The sequence below is a fragment of the Lissotriton helveticus genome, chromosome 7, assembly GCF_964261635.1.
Source record: "Lissotriton helveticus chromosome 7, aLisHel1.1, whole genome shotgun sequence".
Taxonomy (NCBI): domain Eukaryota; kingdom Metazoa; phylum Chordata; class Amphibia; order Caudata; family Salamandridae; genus Lissotriton; species Lissotriton helveticus.
In genome coordinates, this window is record NC_136068.1 from 1,158,065,836 (window position 1) to 1,158,085,352 (window position 19,517).

Consider the following 19,517-nt stretch of genomic DNA (forward strand, 5'->3'; position numbering starts at 1 on the left):
GGTAAAATGTTTTCTATGTGGACAAAGAAGAACACATTTTAGCATTTCCACTTGCACTCTCTCAGCAGTTTTTTCGCAAGAATAAATAAAATATACACCTGCATAGTTCGGCATGCAGAACGTGAATTCACACGTTACTCAGAGTTGTTCCTGGGAACCTGTGACTGCTGGAGGTTTCCATGCACACCTCTGGAAACTCTTGTGATTTAATAACGTAAATCTTCACCCCTCAAATGTTGCAGAGCTTCTCGTTGCGATTTACGACTTTTTAAAGAATCGAACGCCCAATGTTTAACCGATGGTAAGTCAGCAAAGAAAAAGTTACAAATTCCTTTAAATTCTTAAGAGCACCTCTCTAATTTCAGTTTAAAGTGTCTTTGCGGCATAGAGATTTAAAGTGCTGTTGGCGATTTGGATGCATGAATCATTAATTTAATGTCCCTGTTTTCAGCAACTTGGACGAGCCTCCCTCATGGACCGGATACATGGGTAAGATGCTCACGGCGGCCAGCAACTACCTCCCGACCCAAGTTTCAGACATGATGAACCAGGATCGCGCCTTCGCCACAGTTCGATTAAACTTCTCCGATCAAAAGAACGTCTGCACTTTAGCCACGTAAGTGAACTTCGTTTCCGCTCTTTGTTAGTGTGAATTCAGTGGGAGAAAAGGGCGGTGACATCTCCAAGAGCCAATTGGTTTAGTGCAACACAAACTGCAGAAGAATATGTGTATGTTCTTAGGTGTGGGGTTTTGTATAGCACAAACTTAGCGAAGGACTACGAAGAACTTTACGTGCACAGCAGCAAATATTACGACCCACACTCATTTAGCGTGTTGTGTGCATTGACGTCGAGTCACAAAAATGCCTGCGGTAGCGGAAGTGACTTCACATGCCCCTTATCCTTCACTTTCACTCATACATATGCTTATAAATACACACGCATTCACACGTACTCTGCCTACACATGCACACACATATAATACACATACATAAAAACATTAAAAACTGCACGCACACAACATACATACATTTAAAATCATTTTTTGACTTACCTCAGCTGCCAGGGAAAGTCATATTCCAGCTATTTGTACTCCATTTTTTAATTAACTAATAGTGAATAATGTAATATTATTCACTACTAGTATAATAAAAATTGACAAAGAACGAGGTAAGTGAAGCCCCCACCGACGTCCATAAGAACGAGCTGCTTCTGTTCCTGCCACTGATTTTAGCAACTGCTGACGCTAGGGGTTGCAAAGGCAGTACCAGGGGTCACAAAGGGCATGCCAGGGGTCGCAACAGTAACCCTTAAATGATGTCCGTGGTTGTTTGGGAGGAGTGCTCCTCGAAGAGATGAGGCTCCAGCCCTTTCCTGATTTCCTGAAGCCCATGATTAACCCACACTACCTCCCCCAACCCCGTGCTGCCTGGTATCCGTGGCCGTGCCTGTGAGTGTTAGGAGTTCAGTCTTTCTTGCAGTCCTGGGCTTGGGGCTCAGGAGGGAATTTAAGCTATATTATCCTATTTGGGGGGGGGGGGGGGCTCGATTAGCGCAGGTTTGCCAAGGAATTCTCAACCCTCCACATCACAGGCACATCGTAACTTAGGGTGGGCCTCCGTCATGCAAACCTGCATGAGCACATTGGCCATGAAGAGCCATATTACAGGTGAAGCACCACGCGGAGTGGGCAAACCCGTTCCAAGCCACAGATCTTCTCCCTATGATCACTTTTAGGACTTCCATGTCCGTCCCCAAAGCCAGGAGCAGACTCAAATATCTTGAGATGTTCCTGCGTCGCTGGGCACAGGCACGCGATGCACAGAAGAACCTTTGAATGGATAACATTTATTTACAGGGAGAGAGGAGCAGCAGCAAAGTAGGTGCCCTGCACAACACACCCTTAAAACACATTTAAATTTACAGCTAGTGATTAAGATAAACATGAGCACCTGCAGTGAAAGGGCTCTGAAGTAAACACGCGTTCATAAGGACTTTAACACAGCCAAGCATCTGCCATTAACATGCTTTGACTTTGTAGAAATTCTCTTTTATGGCAGATACTTCCTGAAAAAGTGCTGTTATTGTAACTGTAAATCCTAATATATAATGTATTGAAATCCATGCACTGCTGATCTTTTTCTTATTTTTCATGCAGACATGCCTCTAGTACGCAGCTTAGGTTTCTTCATAAGAGTGTTTCTGGATTTCATTTAAATCCACTATTTTTCTTCAAGCTTTTATTTTCCAATTTATTTGCTCCACTGGAATAATCATTCCAGCTACTGAGTCCAAAAGACAGCTCCGGTTTAACATTGAGAAAACTAAATATGTCAGTTCACCTAAAAGATGTTAGTAGCAGGTTTTTCTTCTGCACTTCTAAACATTTTTATTTTTTTATTTTATTTTATAAAGTTTTATATAGCGCCAACCAGATCACGAGGGATATCGGAGCGCTTTACAGAAGGGTGAAAGGGAGAGTAATAATCCAGTAACACTATCAAGTAAGAATGCCAAACAGTTGTAGTCACAACAACATGTTTTGCTAAGTGGTTTATGGCTTTTGCTACCAAACATCTTGTCAGCCATCCCACGGGACATTCTCGGGGAGAGAGGTAGCACTGCAGCACTTCTGGTAAACGCCTCCATTTTTATGCAGATTGGAAAAAAACAGGGCACACCCACTACACCTACAAGTATCCGGGAAAACTGAGTAAATGTTCAACAAATGTTCTCTCATGTTCACTGCTTAGGACCTCACATATTATTGAGGGAAGAAAGTACATAAGCAAGTGTATAACTCTACTTCAAAGATTCTTGGCAACATCTACCCACGATGCCTTCCCACGATCTACAGTGACACAGGATATCTCAACTGAAATCAAACTGAATATTGAATTGTAACAACATTGTTTCGTTGTCATTTAGATATATGATTATGTTGTTATCTTTGTTTTTAACTATTTCTTAATGAAAATAAATATATTGCTTATAATAATAAAAAAATAAATCCCCAAAAATATGTTAATATTGGTACATATTTGTCTGCTCTTTTCTTTTGATTTAATGCACTTGATCTATTGTTAATAATCACATTGTTTTGTTACAAAGAATATTTTATGGAGAGTTATACACTTTTTTTATAAAAACATTTTTTATTGGCAGAAGGACATATAATCAGGTTAACATTAGAGAGAACATATCTCAATCATAAGAGGCTCAGGATGAAATAACTTTTTGAGGTGCCTTTTATCTAACAAACCCCCTATCAAACCACCCTCCATCCCTCCCACCCCTGCCAGTGATGGAGAGTTATACACTTGCTTATGTACTTTCGTATCTCAATAGTTCATTTCCCTACGACTAGCAAGTATATTGTGTAATGAGGGGTCCCTATTTTCTATAATTATGACCTCACATATTGCATCACTCATCATCAGCTCACTTTCCGCTCTATAGTTCAAGAAGTCAGTCCTATGAAACATTAGACAACGTTTTGACAATTAACACCTTCAATGCTACAGTGTATTTTTCTCCTATGCTGACGATCCTAATTTTCCATTGTTCATGATAAGGCCAGCTCGTCATAAGCACAGTTCCAGTGGAACTGCATGACGAGCTGACCTTGTCATTAGCATCGAAGAGGTTAAGGCACAAAGCAGGTGCTGCTCCTCAGACTGAATCATATCACAAGGATCGCAAACATGTAAGTATTCAATGGAACGGTGCTCAAAACACTTGATAACATTCAGTCTCAGTCTTCAACACACCTGTTACTCTTTAACTCTTTTCACTTTTTCCTAGGCATTGCACTTTCAGCACTATATGCCCCAGAACAAAGCACCATATATATTCACACTGATTTTCAGTATGCCGAATATGGTCATCTATATTAGAGCCAATACTAGTGCACGTTTTTCAAATATGTTGCCACTCATTTCAACATGGATGTCTTCTCTTGGTTCAGATGTAGCCTTCCCTTAGTCCAAAACATAAAATAATGGGTGATGAGCCTGTCCCAATAATAGTGACGGCCCATCAAATATTTATTCTAAAGTGTTCCAAGATTCTGCCTCTCGCACTTTGGTGTATTATACCCTGCATGTGAACCTGGAGAAGTGCACAACCCTGGAGAACGTTGTTATAACTCCATGTTAATTCACCAATACATGTGCTTGAGTGACGAATGATGAGTCAACCCACAGGGATTCAGATGTGTACATCGCAGGTTCCAGTCTGCAGCAGGCGTGTGTACAGGAAGTATACTTTAAATACCACTCAGCATGCTTTAAAGTCACCACTTTGCATCTGAACTTCCCTTTAGGATTCAGAAGTTGCCACGTGTTTTGGTTGCATCATCTGATGGACACCTCTACATATATAACCTAGACCCTCAGGATGGAGGAGAATGCGTCTTGATCAAGAAACACAGGTAATGGGGCATTTGTAGTTGTTAAAAATAATATTCCCACTTACATGTTATTTGTAAATTGATACTTGTATAGCGCACTACTCACCCGCAAGGGTCTCAAGGTGCTTGTACGAATACCGCTGTGGAACCCATCCTGCCTTTCCCTGTGAGGTGTCCACTCCTGGGCACCCCCAAGGTGGAGGCCAGGCACCCTTAGCGTTGTGGGGGCCGTTGTGGAGATTAAGCAAGCTATTGCCCAGAGTTGCAGAGTGGGACTCCATGATTGGAATAGGAACCGAGGCGAGAATTATCAGGTCTGTGGAATTTTTTAGCTCAAGACCCGCCGAGGTGGGGAATTGAACCCTGCGTCCCGGGCTAGACCTCTGCATCAGGGTCTGCCGCTCTAACCATTGAGCCACACTTCTCCACAATTTGCTCTCTATTTTTAGGTAGCAGTGGCTTTACTGCGCGTTCAAAGTCCCCACCAGCTGAACAATGTACAACTATGTGTTTTGCATCAAGGGACTGAGGGCTATGGGTGCAGTAGATGGGCCTGAGGGTGCCTGAGCATTGTTTTGTGCCGAGCCTTCCCAGTCTCTCCTAGAATTGTTGCCCAGGCTGCTGCTGATGCAGACGGTTCCTCCAATGCATATCAAGCCACCTATTTTAACACATTTATTTATATTTATTCATTTCTAAAATGCGACATTCACTCAAAGGAACGTTGATGCTAGGAAAAATACTAGAACAAACAAGCAGAGACAAAAGACTGGATAGGAAACCAGGAAATCATTGACAAAACAGAGGAGTTTTCATCTATTTACGAAACAGAAGGTGGAGTCAAAAATTAGCTAGCATTCGCGCCAAGAATTTTCAATTCTATTAGGGACACGGAGGCGAGGATTATGCTTCTCATTCATCACAGCAGCCAATAAAAATGTGTATTTTCATTAAATAACAATAAACAACTACATTTCCCATGATGAAATGTACATAGGCACGCCTCCATAGTCCATAAGAACCCCTTGCGTGCAGCCATCTTCCTCTTTCTTTGTAGCGAACAAGTCCAAAATAACTTGAATAACATCATAACTCCTCCAACATGGAAGAAAGAACGTCCTCCTCAGGTTGAATATCCTGGCAGTCTTCTGCGTTTAGTCAGATTTCTTGTCTGATCCTGAAACAAAGGAGATGAAACCGTAACCACCGAAAATAACTGGGTGGGCAAGCTGTTACACATAACCAAGCCGGGTGGGATAATCCTCGCCTCCGTGTCCTTAATAGAATTGAAAATTCTTGGCGCGAATGCTAGCTAATTTTTGATTCTATTACAGGACCGGAGGCTTCAGATTATGCTAGTTTAACGCTCATTGAAAACAACAGAGGTAATATCCCCCACCGGCTTATAATAGTATGTCTTAAAAGTGAACTCTGAGGACCAATCTGCGCTACGCATAATGTCCTGAATGCTGGAACCCAACATAAATGATTTTGACGCCATAGCGCCTCTTACAGAATGAGCACCGAATATGGTGATGTCAATGCCAGCTTCTTTCATAATATAACTAAGCCATCTGGTGATGGTGGCGGCCGCCACAGCTTTAAAAGGTTTTTGCAATGCAATCAACAATTGTGAACAGCCCTGAGGCCTGATGGCCTTTGTGCATTCCTCATATGTCTTCAAACAGTGTACCACACATAATTTCTCATTATCATGAAATGCATTATAACTAATATGACGTGACATTGTTTTTGTGCGTCCTGTAATGGTAAAGGAAACTCCTTCTGGATTAAATACTCTACCTGTAACGTCGAGAGCTCGCACGTCCGACGAATGTCTGCATGCTGAAAGGCAAAGTAGCATGGCCAACTTGGCCGATATATGTTTCCTATTTAAGAGCGTGTTGACAGGCCATCCGTTAAACAATGCAAGAACTAATGAAACATCCCACAACATCCCACAAACCTGTATACTTGGGTTTAGGTGGGTTGGCCACCCAAATACCCTTAAGTAACTTGCACACCACTGGGTGCATGCCTACCGGTTTCCCGTCTATCTGTGCATGCCCCGCTGCAATGGCGGATCGGAAATTGTTCACCGATCTATAAGCCAATCCTTCCGCTGCTTTATCCGATAAAAAGTTTATCACGTGGGGTACCCCTGCCCCCACGGGATCCAAGTGTCGTTCCATACACCAATCCACCCAGTTTTTCCAGGCAGAGGAATACCTTTTTCTTGTGGATGGTTCCCAGGCCTGCTTGATAAATTCGGAAGTCCTGCTCAAAACACCTGGCAGTTGCCACTGTTCCCTGAAAGCCTCCAGGTCATCAGCTGAAGAGTGCCTTCCACTATCAGTGGGTGTTGCTCCTGATAAGGGCCCAGCAAGAGCAATTCCGACTCCGGTAGGAGTCGTGGGAGATCACAACTCCACTGTAATAACTTGGGGAACCACAACTGGGACGTCCACCATGGCGTCACCATGACTATCTCCGCCCGTTGTCTGATCACCTGCGACATTACTCTGGAGATCAACATGAAGGGGGGAAAGGCATATTGGGTTGCCTTCGACCAATCCTGGAGTAAGACATCGGTCGCTTTCGCTAGTGGGTCCAGCCTCCAACTGAAGAAATGCGGGAGTTGGTACGTTAGTCTGGAGGCCAAGAGGTCCGTCTGGAATGGACCCAAAATATTCTGTATCCACTGAAAGACCTCTGGAAGAAGCTTCCAGATGCTGTAGTCTCTGAGGTACCTCGAGTTCTAATCCGCCACCTGATTGGACTGGCCCGGAAGATATTCCACCACTACCGATATTTGATTCGTCAGGCAATAATGACCTTGTGCCGCCCAACTTGTTGATGTACCTCACCGCTGACACATTGTCCATGTGAAGGAGGATACAACAAGAGGCCTGCCTCGGGGATAAAGTCCGCACGGCGAACGACCCTGCGAGCAGTTCCAAGCAATTTATATGCAAGGCAAGCTCCTGTGGAGACCATCTGCCGCCTGTGGAGATGTCTCCGCAGTGCGCCCCCCAGCCCCACCGGCTGGCGTCGGACTCGATTATGACTTCTGGTTGGGAGCCGAAAATCGCTCTGCCTTTCCAGGCGTCTACATGGTCTAGCCACCATTGCAACTCGGTTCGTACTTCCTCTGATAGAGGGATGACGTCCGAATAGGACAGTCACTTCTGAAGATGTCTGATCTTTAGCCTTTGCAGGGCCCTGTAGTGAAGAGGGCCCGGGAATATCCCTTGGACAGATGAGGCCAATATCCCTACTACTCTGGCAATCGCCCTGAGAGTTACTGTCTGATTGCTCAGCAACTTCCGGATATCTTTCTTGAGATCCTTCAGTTTCGCCTTTGGAAGGCACAGCTGGGCCGACATCGAGTCTATCGTGAAACCCAGGAAATCTATTACTTGAGTGGGAACTATCACTGATTTCTTCGGATTGATGACAAACCCTAGGGTTTGAAGCAGCTTTGTTGTAAGGGCGAGGTGCTGCAGAAGAACCTGTTGACTCTGTGCCATTATCAGGATATCGTCCAGATAAATTATGAGACGTATCCCCCTCTCCCGTAGATGAGCCACAACCGGCTTCATTATCTTGGTGAAACACCAAGGAGCTGAGGAGAGCCCCAAAGGCAGAGCCAAATATTCGTACCATTGGCCGTTCCACCTGAACTGTGGGTACCTGCGATGCGGAGGGAAGATGGGAATGGAGAGGTAAGCGTCCTTGAGGTCCAACCTGACCATCCAGTCCCCTTCCTGTAGCAAGTCCGTTAAAAGATGGATGCCTTCTATCTTGAAGTGATTGTACGTTAGAAATTGATTGAAATCCTTGAGGTTCAGAACCAGTCTGTTTCCACCTCTCTTCTTCTGTACAATAAAGATGTTGCTGCAGAAGCCGCGAGGCCCTTGGATGGCTGGTGCCATCGCTCGCTTTTGCAGCAAACCAACAATCTCCGCCTCTATAAAACTGCGATCTTGTTGGGAAAAATAGAGATCTGCAGGCGTACCTGATTGAACAGGACGAGAATAAAACTCTAAGTGAAAACCCTGCACTGTCTGTAACACCCAGGCGTCCTGTGTTAAGTCCTGCCACTGTTGAAGGCAGTGTTGAGTACGACCCCCCAACGGAAGAAGAGAAAGGTCTGAAACGCTCACTTGTGTTTTGTTGAACTTTGAAGTTCGCTCTGTTGTTATTCGACTGGAAGCGTCCCCTGTTGAACCTCCTGCGGGATGGGTAGAAAGTCCCGCCTCTGGTGGAGTCGTAGTCGCTTCGTCCACGCCCAAAATCACCTCTCTGGGAGCCTTGGGGACCTCCACGGCCTGACGAGCGACCCCGCCTCCTCCGACCCTGTTAAAAACACCCTGGCTAAGGGCTCTCTTGATCCCTGTCTGCGCCTTATCCAAGGCCGTGAAAGTTCTGACGTACTTAGAGACGTCCTTTACAAACTTGTCGCCAAAGAGCTGACCCACTGCTAGGGGTCCCGGTTCCGCATCTGCCAACGCGGTCAGGTTACTATCCATCTTGATCAAGAGAGATTTTCGTCTCTCGGAAGATATGGCGCAGTTGGCGTTGCCAATGAGGCATATGGCCCTCTGGGTCCATCCTGCCAATATATCCGGATCAACTGGGGTAGAGGATTGTTTGGCCGCTAAGGCCATCTCGAGAATCTTGGCCACATCCAGCATTTTGTCCTGGCATCCTCTCCATGCTCGGTCAAGACCGCGCTTAGGGTCCTTGGAAAATTTGCGGAGAAAAGTCAAAAAGCTAGCATCGATCTCTGGCGTTTCCGCCACTTTGTCCGGGAGTTCCGGCCGTGGACACTCCGATTTTAGGCAATTGCGCACCTCTCTTGGGAAACTCTTCCTAAGGTTCTTATGCAGATATGCAGAGACTGCGGCGGGAGGCACCCAGTCCGAGGATCTGGGGTGCATGATATCAGAAGGGTCGAAGGTGAATGGGGTGTTTGTAGGTACCGCTCCAGACGGCTAGGAGGGTTTAGCCTTCTTTGGGGGAGGAGGTTCCTCCGAAGTATCAGTGTCGGTGTCTGTATTAGTGGTTGTAGTGTCAGTATCCGTGTTGGCATGGGCCCTACGCTTAGCCTTGGCCTTGCCTTCCGAATACGAGTGATCAACTGCCTCGCCGGCAGGTAAAGCAGATAGTGCTTGTGGGTGTGGCCAAGTTGCAGAGTCAGACGAGGCCTGAGCAGATGTAGATGCCTCTGCCTTCTTTTTCTGCGGCTTTTTATCGTAGCCGTGCCTCTTCGCAAAGCCCTCAAGCTGCTTTCTAATAGGGCGTAACGCTGCTGCTAGAGCTTGTTGGACCGTTTGTGGGACCGTGGTCTCCATAAAACGAAAATTAGTAATGGGAGAGGCACTCCAATTTTTTGAAATTAATTGATTGCTGAACTTATCGTAACATATTTCTCTAAGCGTGCTGCAGAGGAGGACGCAATGCCCATACTGCGCCGAAAAGACAAAACATAAAAAAATAAAAAACATTAAAAAAAATATATATATAAAAAAATAAAAAAATAAAAAAATCAAGCTAAACAGCTTGCCCTCTGCGCACTGTGGCTGTTCCCCTTTGGGTTTCTGTATAATTACTCTAAACAATTTACTTTCCAAATTCAAAAAAGAAAACGACACAAGCTGTGATTTCAGTCACATTCAATTGTATTATTGATCCATAATCACAAATATATATGTAACCCTTATATTAGTTGAATGGATAAATTCATTAAGTCTTGATGTTATAATCACATCTATATGACTTTCATCTTACAAATTATGGCCACAAGTTGTCATGCCCAATACATTTCGGGCCCCGCGGCCCTTCGTCGGGGGCAATACCTGAAAAGAGACATAAATCTTATTGTTGCTACATGTACTGGTCTTACATCGTACAGTTGTGCAATATGCCACAATGAGTTTTTAGCATGTAAAAACGTACATCGATACCAAATTAATGAAATGGAAAATGCGTTTAAGAAAACTCTAATGAACCATGGTCATGAGTATACATGTGCAAAATAAAAATATACATAATGCCACATTGAAATAACAAGTTGAAAATGCTTTCAAAAACATGTAGTTGGTTGAATAACCCTTATTATGTGAAATGACTCACTTGTGCCACCTGAAGCAATGCCGGAAAATTGGGGGTTCTGTGCGGTGTTTATATTGAGAGCGTGGTAAGTCAGGTCTGTGTTTTTCAGTTTACTGAAAAAATGATAAAGAAACATGTGAGAATGCACCTGCTCAAATACGGGTAAAATGAACGTGCCGGTTTAGACCCTGGAAAATCACACTCGCATGAGGCTTTACTGTGATGTCAAAATATGGCAAGCACGAATATGTCGACGATCACGTGAAAAACAATTAGTGCGCCCGACCTAAAGGAAACAGAATGAGCCACGATTTAGAAAAACTCGTTCTTATCGATTCAATCGAGCTCCGCTTTGAACCATGTCCGATACACTATGAAACACACTATTCACTTAGTTAAACCCTTTCCATGATTCGAACCAACATAATCTCGGACTGACCTTCCTGTTTATCCAACTGTAACACGCAGACTCTAATCGGTCATCACTTTTCCATTTACGACTTGGCACAACTGTCTAGAAGAATGAAACGGCAAAACTGAAAAAGCGCTTTCATATAATTACATGATTCGTCCTGCCCCAAAATCAGTGCAAAAGTACCTGAAAGCATCGACGATACACTTCAACCAAGCCGGACTGTTACCACCATACAATCTTTCCGCTCTGACATAGCGCGACGCCGTTAAATGACGTGACTCTTGGAAAATAAAAATAAATGACGGACCAAACGATAGAACAAAAAAAGCATGGAACCATGGACAAACCTAGGGGTCACTCAGGAAGCGCCATTTTGTAATGGGAAGGTGTGTGTATGAGCGGGGTCATATTGAAAATAATGTAAATAATTTTCCAAAACAGCATTTCCACATGGTAACAAAACAAAATGCATAAATACAGTTCTACAATACAAAATCAACTATCCTTCTGCGTACAGTGATTGTGCAGTTCTCATAAAAAACAAGTAAGGTCCACTCGATCATTGATCCCTTTGGGATCTTGTGTCTGTAATCTTCGAATCCAGAATATTTCCCTCTGTAAAAGAGTCTTAGTGAGACATTTACCCGGTGACGGGGTAACCACTTCGAGGATCTGGAATTTCACCTGCGCTATAGTGTGTCTGTGGTTCTCCCAATGTGTGGCCAAACTACTCTTGGGGTTCTTGTTTCTGATAGTACTCTTGTGTTCCGAAATACGGATTTTAATCTTTCTTTCAGTCTTGCCTATGTACAAAAGTCCACATGGGCACTTAATGGCATATATTACATTGGCTGTGTTGCAATCTGCACTGATTCTAACTGGAATTGTTTCTCCTGTGTGGGGATGCTTTACACTATCAGTCACGATAACATTATTGCAGTGAACACAGTTTTGACATTTTTTCATGCCCTTGTAGGTTTTGGGTGTAATCATAGGATGACGTTTCAACATTTCTTTGATGTTTCTTGAACGTTTGTAAGCAAAAATGGGCTTATCGCAAAACAACCCTTTGAAATCAGTCTCATGCCTCAGTAATTCCCAATGTGAAATGATGCTTTGTTTGATCTCATTTGAACTAGTGGAGTATTTAGAGACAGATACCTGACGATGTTGTTGCTTTTTCGCTTTCGTGATAAGTAGAGATTCCCGCGGTAATTTTTCAGTCTTATCCTTTGCTATTTCTAGCACAGTAGGAGGATACCTTTTGGATGCGTATTTGGTTATAATGGTGTTCAGATTGGTTTGAAACGTTTCTGCTTGTGAACAGATTCTTTTGGCTCGTAACATCATAGAATAAGGTAAATTGTTAATGAGATTCCTAGAATGGAAACTGTTGTACATAAGGGCCGTATTCTTATCAGTCACCTTGTGGTATACTTCAGTTTGTATAGTGTTGTCCTCTATTTTCACAAGTACATCCAAAAATGCAATCTCTTTTTGTTGTATGTTACAAGTGAATTGAATGTTCTCATCATACAAATTCATTTGAGCAATTTTATGTTCCAGCCTTTCTTTCGTATCTTGCCAGATCAAGAAAATATCGTCGATATAACAAAAAGAGATTGCATTTGCATTTATTCTATGATGTGACGAGCCAAAAGAATCTGTTCACAAGCAGAAACGTTTCAAACCAATCTGAACACCATTATAACCAAATACGCATCCAAAAGGTATCCTCCTACTGTGCTAGAAATAGCAAAGGAGAAGACTGACAAATTACAGCGGGAATCTCTACTTATCACGAAAGCGAAAAAGCAACAACATCGTCAGGTATTTGTCTCTAAATACTCCACTAGTTCAAATGAGATCAAACAGAGCATCATTTCACATTGGGAATTACTGAGGCATGAGACTGATTTCAAAGGGTTGTTTTGCGATAAGCCCATTTTTGCTTACAAACGTTCAAGAAACATCAAAGAAATGTTGAAACGTCATCCTATGATTACACCCAAAACCTACAAGGGCATGAAAAAATGTCAAAACTGTGTTCACTGCAATAATGTTATCGTGACTGATAGTGTAAAGCATCCCCACACAGGAGAAACAATTCCAGTTAGAATCAGTGCAGATTGCAACACAGCCAATGTAATATATGCCATTAAGTGCCCATGTGGACTTTTGTACATAGGCAAGACTGAAAGAAAGATTAAAATCCGTATTTCCGAACACAAGAGTACTATCAGAAACAAGAACCCCAAGAGTAGTTTGGCCACACATTGGAAGAACCACAGACACACTATAGCGCAGGTGAAATTCCAGATCCTCGAAGTGGTTACCCCGTCACCGGGTAAATGTCTCACTAAGACTCTTTTACAGAGGGAAATATTCTGGATTCGAAGATTACAGACACAAGATCCCAAAGGGATCAATGATCGAGTGGACCTTACTTGTTTTTTATGAGAACTGCACAATCACTGTACGCAGAAGGATAGTTGATTTCGTATTGTAGAACTGTATTTATGCATTTTGTTTTGTTACCATGTGGAAATGCTGTTTTGGAAAATTATTTACATTATTTCCAATATGACCCCGCTCATACACACACCTTCCCATTACAAAATGGCGCTTCCTGAGTGACCCCTAGGTTTGTCCATGGTTCCATGCTTTTTTCGTTCTATCGTTTGGTCCGTCATTTATTTTTATTTTCCAAGAGTCACGTCATTTAACGGCGTCGCGCTATGTCAGGGTGGAAAGATTGTATGGTGGTAACAGTCCGGCTTGGTTGAAGTGTATCGTCGATGCTTTCAGGTACTTTTGCACTGATTTTGGGGCAGGACGAATCATGTAATTATATGAAAGCGCTTTTTCAGTTTTGCCGTTTCATTCTTCTAGACAGTTGTGCCAAGTCGTAAATGGAAAAGTGATGACCGATTAGAGTCTGCGTGTTACAGTTGGATAAACAGGAAGGTCAGTCCGAGATTATGTTGGTTCGAATCATGGAAAGGGTTTAACTAAGTGAAGAGTGTGTTTCATAGTGTATCGGACATGGTTCAAAGCGGAGCTCGATTGAATCGATAAGAACGAGTTTTTCTAAATCGTGGCTCATTCTGTTTCCTTTAGGTCGGGCGCACTAATTGTTTTTCACGTGATCGTCGACATATTCGTGCTTGCCATATTTTGACATCACAGTAAAGCCTCATGTGAGTGTGATTTTCCAGGGTCTAAACCGGCACGTTCATTTTACCCGTATTTGAGCAGGTGCATTCTCACATGTTTCTTTATCATTTTTTCAGTAAACTGAAAAACACAGACCTGACTTACCACGCTCTCAATATAAACACCGCACAGAACCCCCAATTTTCCGGCATTGCTTCAGGTGGCACAAGTGAGTCATTTCACATAATAAGGGTTATTCAACCAACTACATGTTTTTGAAAGCATTTTCAACGTGTTATTTCAATGTGGTATTATGTATATTTTTATTTTGCACATGTATACTCATGACCATGGTTCATTAGAGTTTTCTTAAACGCATTTCCCATTTCATTAATTTGGTATCGATGTACGTTTTTACATGCTAAAAACTCATTGTGGCATATTGCACAACTGTACGATGTAAGACCAGTACATGTAGCAACAATAAGATTTATGTCTCTTTTCAGGTATTGCCCCCGACGAAGGGCCGCGGGGCCCGAAATGCATTGGGCATGACAACTTGTGGCCATAATTTGTAAGATGAAAGTCATATAGATGTGATTATAACATCAAGACTTAATGAATTTATCCATTCAACTAATATAAGTGTTACATATATATTTGTGATTATGGATCAATAATACAATTGAATGTGACTGAAATCACAGCTTGTGTCGTTTTCTTTTTTGAATTTGGAAAGTAAATTGTTTAGAGTAATTATACAGAAACCCAAAGGGGAACAGTCACAGTGCGCAGAGGGCAAGCTGTTTAGCTTGATTTTTTTATACCGTGGTCTCCATAGCCTTGTTCACCGAGGACAGGACCGAGGCGTCCAATGCATTAACTAGATTGTCCTCCAAAACAGCTTCCTGCTGTCCTTCGTATGTCTCCTCCTCAGCGTACTCCTCAGGGTACTGCTCCCACTCAGCCATTATCAGGGATGGCGAGAAACCTCTATAGGTATTCGAGATAGAATTGAAATATGGTCTGATAAGCCCTTATTTAGCCACAAGGAGGGTAATGGGGGGTGTCAGCCCACATGCACACCAATATCAGTCATAAGAAAAAAAACCTCAGCAAAGCTGTAATCCGAAGGGTCAGAGACCCTGGCCAACAAATGATCCTCTGAGCTGGTGCTCACTCAATTCAGGCCAGTATTTTACTACCATCACCAGGCGATCGTAAGGGCAGAGTGAAGACCGTCCCTAATTGCAAGAAAAACTACTCGGATATTCGCGCGTAATGCACGCCGCCTGAAAACGCCCAAAAAGGAGCCCAATTCAGGCGTTGGGGAGCGCGTGTACGCCGAGAGCCACCCGGTCCACTACGCGTCACAGGGCGATCAGGGGAGCCCTTGCGCATGCGCGTGGAGCGTGCTACCGTGAGGGGAGATTGACAATCCCGGGAACAAGGCTCACTACAGATAAGGTATTGGTCTGCCCCCGGTCAACGACCGCTACCTCCGCACGCTAAATCGCGTGAATCTAGGCCACACAGGAATGCATTATCGAACAAAACAATTAATTAAATAATTAAAGCACATCAGAGCGACGCGCTCATCAGCAAGCGCTCGCCTGCTAAACACAATCCCTCAACGCTATTAAAGTGGATATAGGCACTTCCAATTACAGCAAAAACATGCATAAACAGTCTTAAACAATGAAAACACGATTGCTATACAGCAGATAGAGGGAACAAGTGCACTTATCTCGCTGTGACCAGCAAAGAAAGAGGAAGATGGCTGCACGCAAGGGGTTCTTATGGACTATGGGGGCGTGCCTATGTACATGTCATCATGGGAAATGTAGTTGTTTATTGTTATTTAATGAAAATACGCATTTTCATTGGCTGCTGTGATGTTTTCAGTAAAGAATGAGAAGCATAATCTGAAGCCTCCGGTCCTGTAATAGAATTGGTCTGACACACGTAGGCGTGAAGGTCATTCCAGGGTTTAGGCCCAAGGATCCTGAAAGACCTCTTCTCACAACGGACCTTGCAGTGGCGGAGGACTACCAGTGGCGAGCGGAACCCTGTTCTGAGAGACCTTGAGGAGTTTAAGTTGAAAGCAAGGAAGAACGTGACTCGGAGTCCACGTTGTGGACCTTAAAATGAATCTGTTTTCAGACAAGAAGCCTTTGAAGAAACCAAAGCGATTCAGAGACATGATCGAATTTCCACGGGCCAGATGCACTGCCATATTCTGAAGTCTCTGAAATTTGCCAATCTGAATGTTCTGGACTCCTACAAAAATGGCATTGCCATAATCTAGACGTAACAGAATCATTGATCTCATCAGTTTAACCCAGTTCTCAAGAGGTAGAAAAGGAATAGTTTCTTCAGGGTTCTGTGCACTAGACAACGTGCAGCCCAACCATTTTTAATCAAGGCATTAAGAGACAGGCCTTGGTCTAGCCATGGCCAAAGTTCTTACAGCTTAAGTGAGAGTCAGAACAGAAGAATTACCTAAGAGGAGGGACCAGACTGAGTGATAAAAATGTCATTCCTGTTGCCATTAAGCGTAAGAAAGTATGGAGCCATCTAGTCTTGTAGATATCTGAATTTTAGTGAGATGTAAAGTTACATTTGAGGTGTGTGTATTGAACTCCAAGGAGAATCTGTGAGTGAACACCATATGACAGTCCTAATCAACTCCCCAGGAAGCATTATATAGATGTAGAAGAGGATGAGGGAAGGGCTCGTCCCTGTGGGACTCCACATCTAACTGACCCTTCTTTGCAGTGAAACAGAGGCAAGGAAATGGATTATGTATTGTCTAGAAGGAAGAAAATTAAACAGTCCAGAGCCGTGTCTGCCAAGGTGATCATTCGAATGTAATTGATACAGATGCACTGTCACCTGCATCAAAGACTTTTGACAGGTCAAACAGCAGGAAGACAGCAGAGCGAAATAAAACTCAAGCATCACATAGGAAGCCGGAGCCACTGCCACGGTGGCTTAAGTCCTATGTCCAATCGGAAAGCTGAACTGGATTCAGTCAAGAAACTCATTGGGCTCCAGAGCACCTTCAAGGCCCTTGACCAGAAAGCGATTTCTGATTTTAGTAAAGGTGAGAATAATAAAAGTTTCCGGGCGATCCATCCAATGGGGCCCGAGAAAAAAGTGGGGTACCAAAACACAAATTCCCATGCATTCTCCATGGACTTCTTTAGGAAACTCCACAGCAAAAACTGCTTAACATAATTACACCAAATTTGGCAGAAAGCTAGATCTTGGTCCACAGATCGTGCTTTTTATGATTTGGTGTAGGTCCATGGTGTAGGTTTTGAGAAACTAAGTTTAGAATAATTATATGTCTGGACAGCTGGGTCCACAAAAGGCTAAAGAGAGTCTCCTAGGAGCACCAGTATAAAATTAGAGCGCTCTGATTGGCCCAGGGAGATATTTTTCCCATGGGCCATCTCACTCTTGTTGGAGTCAGACACCCGCTGGAGCGAATGCTCTGGCTGCCAGCAACATGAGAAAAATGTTGCTGGAAGCCATTACAGGACTCAAGGACTTAGTCCCTGTCCTGAAGTTAACCCCTTCCATGCTGATGACGAGCTCAGCTCGTCATCAGCGTTACCTACCGTGTGCTGATGACGAGCTGAGCTCATCATGTAACGCGGTAATCTGAAAAATGCTGCATTCCGTGGGAAAAACGGCCGCACGCATGCGGTTAAACAAAAAATGAAATCTAAAGAGGCAGGGTAGGGACCCCTGCCCCCTAAGCCCCATGGGGAGGGAACCCCTGGGCCAAAATGCAAAATAAATCAGCATTTTTTCCAAAATCAAATGAGACTCCTGTTGGATCGCAGAAAAAAATCCCAAATGGCAGCCAATTATAGATCTCGAGGAGCCCACCCTGTGGCCGTGTTTCATTAGGGGAGGGGTCACAGCCCCCTCCCCAAGCCAATATAGGCCCCAGGGAGTCCACCGCCATGGTCACATTTCATAAGGGGAGGGGGAAATGAGTCAGCGCATGCGTCCCACTTGCGAGACACTGTTGTTGACAAAAAGGGATTGGAGCTCGCCCATAGCTTACCATTTTTTTGCTTGTGTGGCACTCTTGTTTAGAGCCTTGTAATTCGTCAAGGCAGGCTCAACATAATTTCTGTTCCTCTCGATGGAGCAGGGACCAAGCGCAGATTGATTCAACTTAATCAATGCTCCAGACGTGATTGAGGTACTATTTTGTGCTTTTTAACTTTTAGTAGCCTGGCAAAAACGTGCCCAGCAGGACAAACAAAATTGCAAAGATTTATTTTCTATAGTTTTTTAATTTTATTTTTGTATTTTCAAATATTGCATAACATACAAGCAAATGCCATGTATACATTGACAATATCTTATCACAAGTAAATAGACTGATACATCCTGCAGGTGTACATGATAAGAGGGATCATTGCATTCCTTGGGGTGAGTCACATAACTTTCAACTTCTAGTCTGGCTGTTGACGTCGTAGATATGTGGAGAGGGGCTCCTAAATGTCCTTTGGTCTTGATGCCATAGGAAGTTCATCTGCATAACAACTGATCTCGACAATATAGCAGGTAAAGTCGCCAGTTTTCATGTTTGGGGCTTCCTTTTCCACCCTAGTACATCGACACTCTCCTTTTCGCCAGCAAGAGAGCTAGTGCTGTCAGCTTGCGATTGGCAGGTGTAGTGCCCTTGGTCAGACACATTGTGGCGATCATTCTATTACTTCTCCTGTTATTTCGGAGATTGCATGGGTAACTTGTATCCAGTATTGCTTCACTTTCACGCAGTCCCATGCTAAGTGAATGAAATCTGCACCTAACGCTTTGCATCTAGTACAGTTTGCATTCACCCTTAGGACATATCTGTGCAGTTTGAGTGGGGTGTAGTACACTTGGTGCAAAAACTTGAAGTGTATAATCCTTAGGTTACAGTTTGTCGTAAGTTGCCCTGTGAGTGTGCAGCATGTACTCCAGTCCTCCGGTGTAAGCAGTGTGGAAAGTATTTTGTTCCACTTTGTGAGCGAGGTATCTTGTATAGTGGGAGTGTCTGTCTGGGATACATTATATAGTTGTGTGACTAAGTGTTTTCGCGTGTCAGTCGCGAGCAGTAGCTGGAGTGCTCCAAACATTTGTGGTTCTGTCGGAAATTGCAGGTGGAGAGTGCAGCCCTAAGTCTGCAATATATGAAGGCGGGCATGGACGGTCGGTCAACCTCATCATGTATAGCAGTTAACTTTATGAACTTTCCGTCCCTGTACATATCTCCAAGTCTGTGAATCTCTACTCTAAGACAGCCATTGATCCCGCCTCTGATGATACTGAAATCTTCCGATGATGTGTGAGTGGCAGCGCAGGTGCATATAATGATGGTATCTGTGCTCAGCGTCTCAAAGCTTGCCA

General features: G+C 43.6%; 1 protein-coding gene across 2 annotated transcripts in view; it reads left to right on the top strand.

Moving 5' to 3' along the window:
* The window catches only part of WIPI1 (WD repeat domain, phosphoinositide interacting 1), a 412,373-nt gene that overhangs the window by 281,988 nt on the left and 110,868 nt on the right, over positions 1–19,517 (top strand). For both annotated transcript variants that reach the window (XR_013598783.1, XM_078654292.1), the window contains exons 9-10: positions 452–616; positions 4,325–4,432. Coding sequence is in view for 1 of the 2 variants with exons in the window: in XM_078654292.1 (XP_078510418.1) it covers positions 452–616; positions 4,325–4,432 (273 nt within the window). In the remaining variant the exon portion in view is untranslated. The remainder of the gene's footprint in view (positions 1–451; positions 617–4,324; positions 4,433–19,517) is intronic.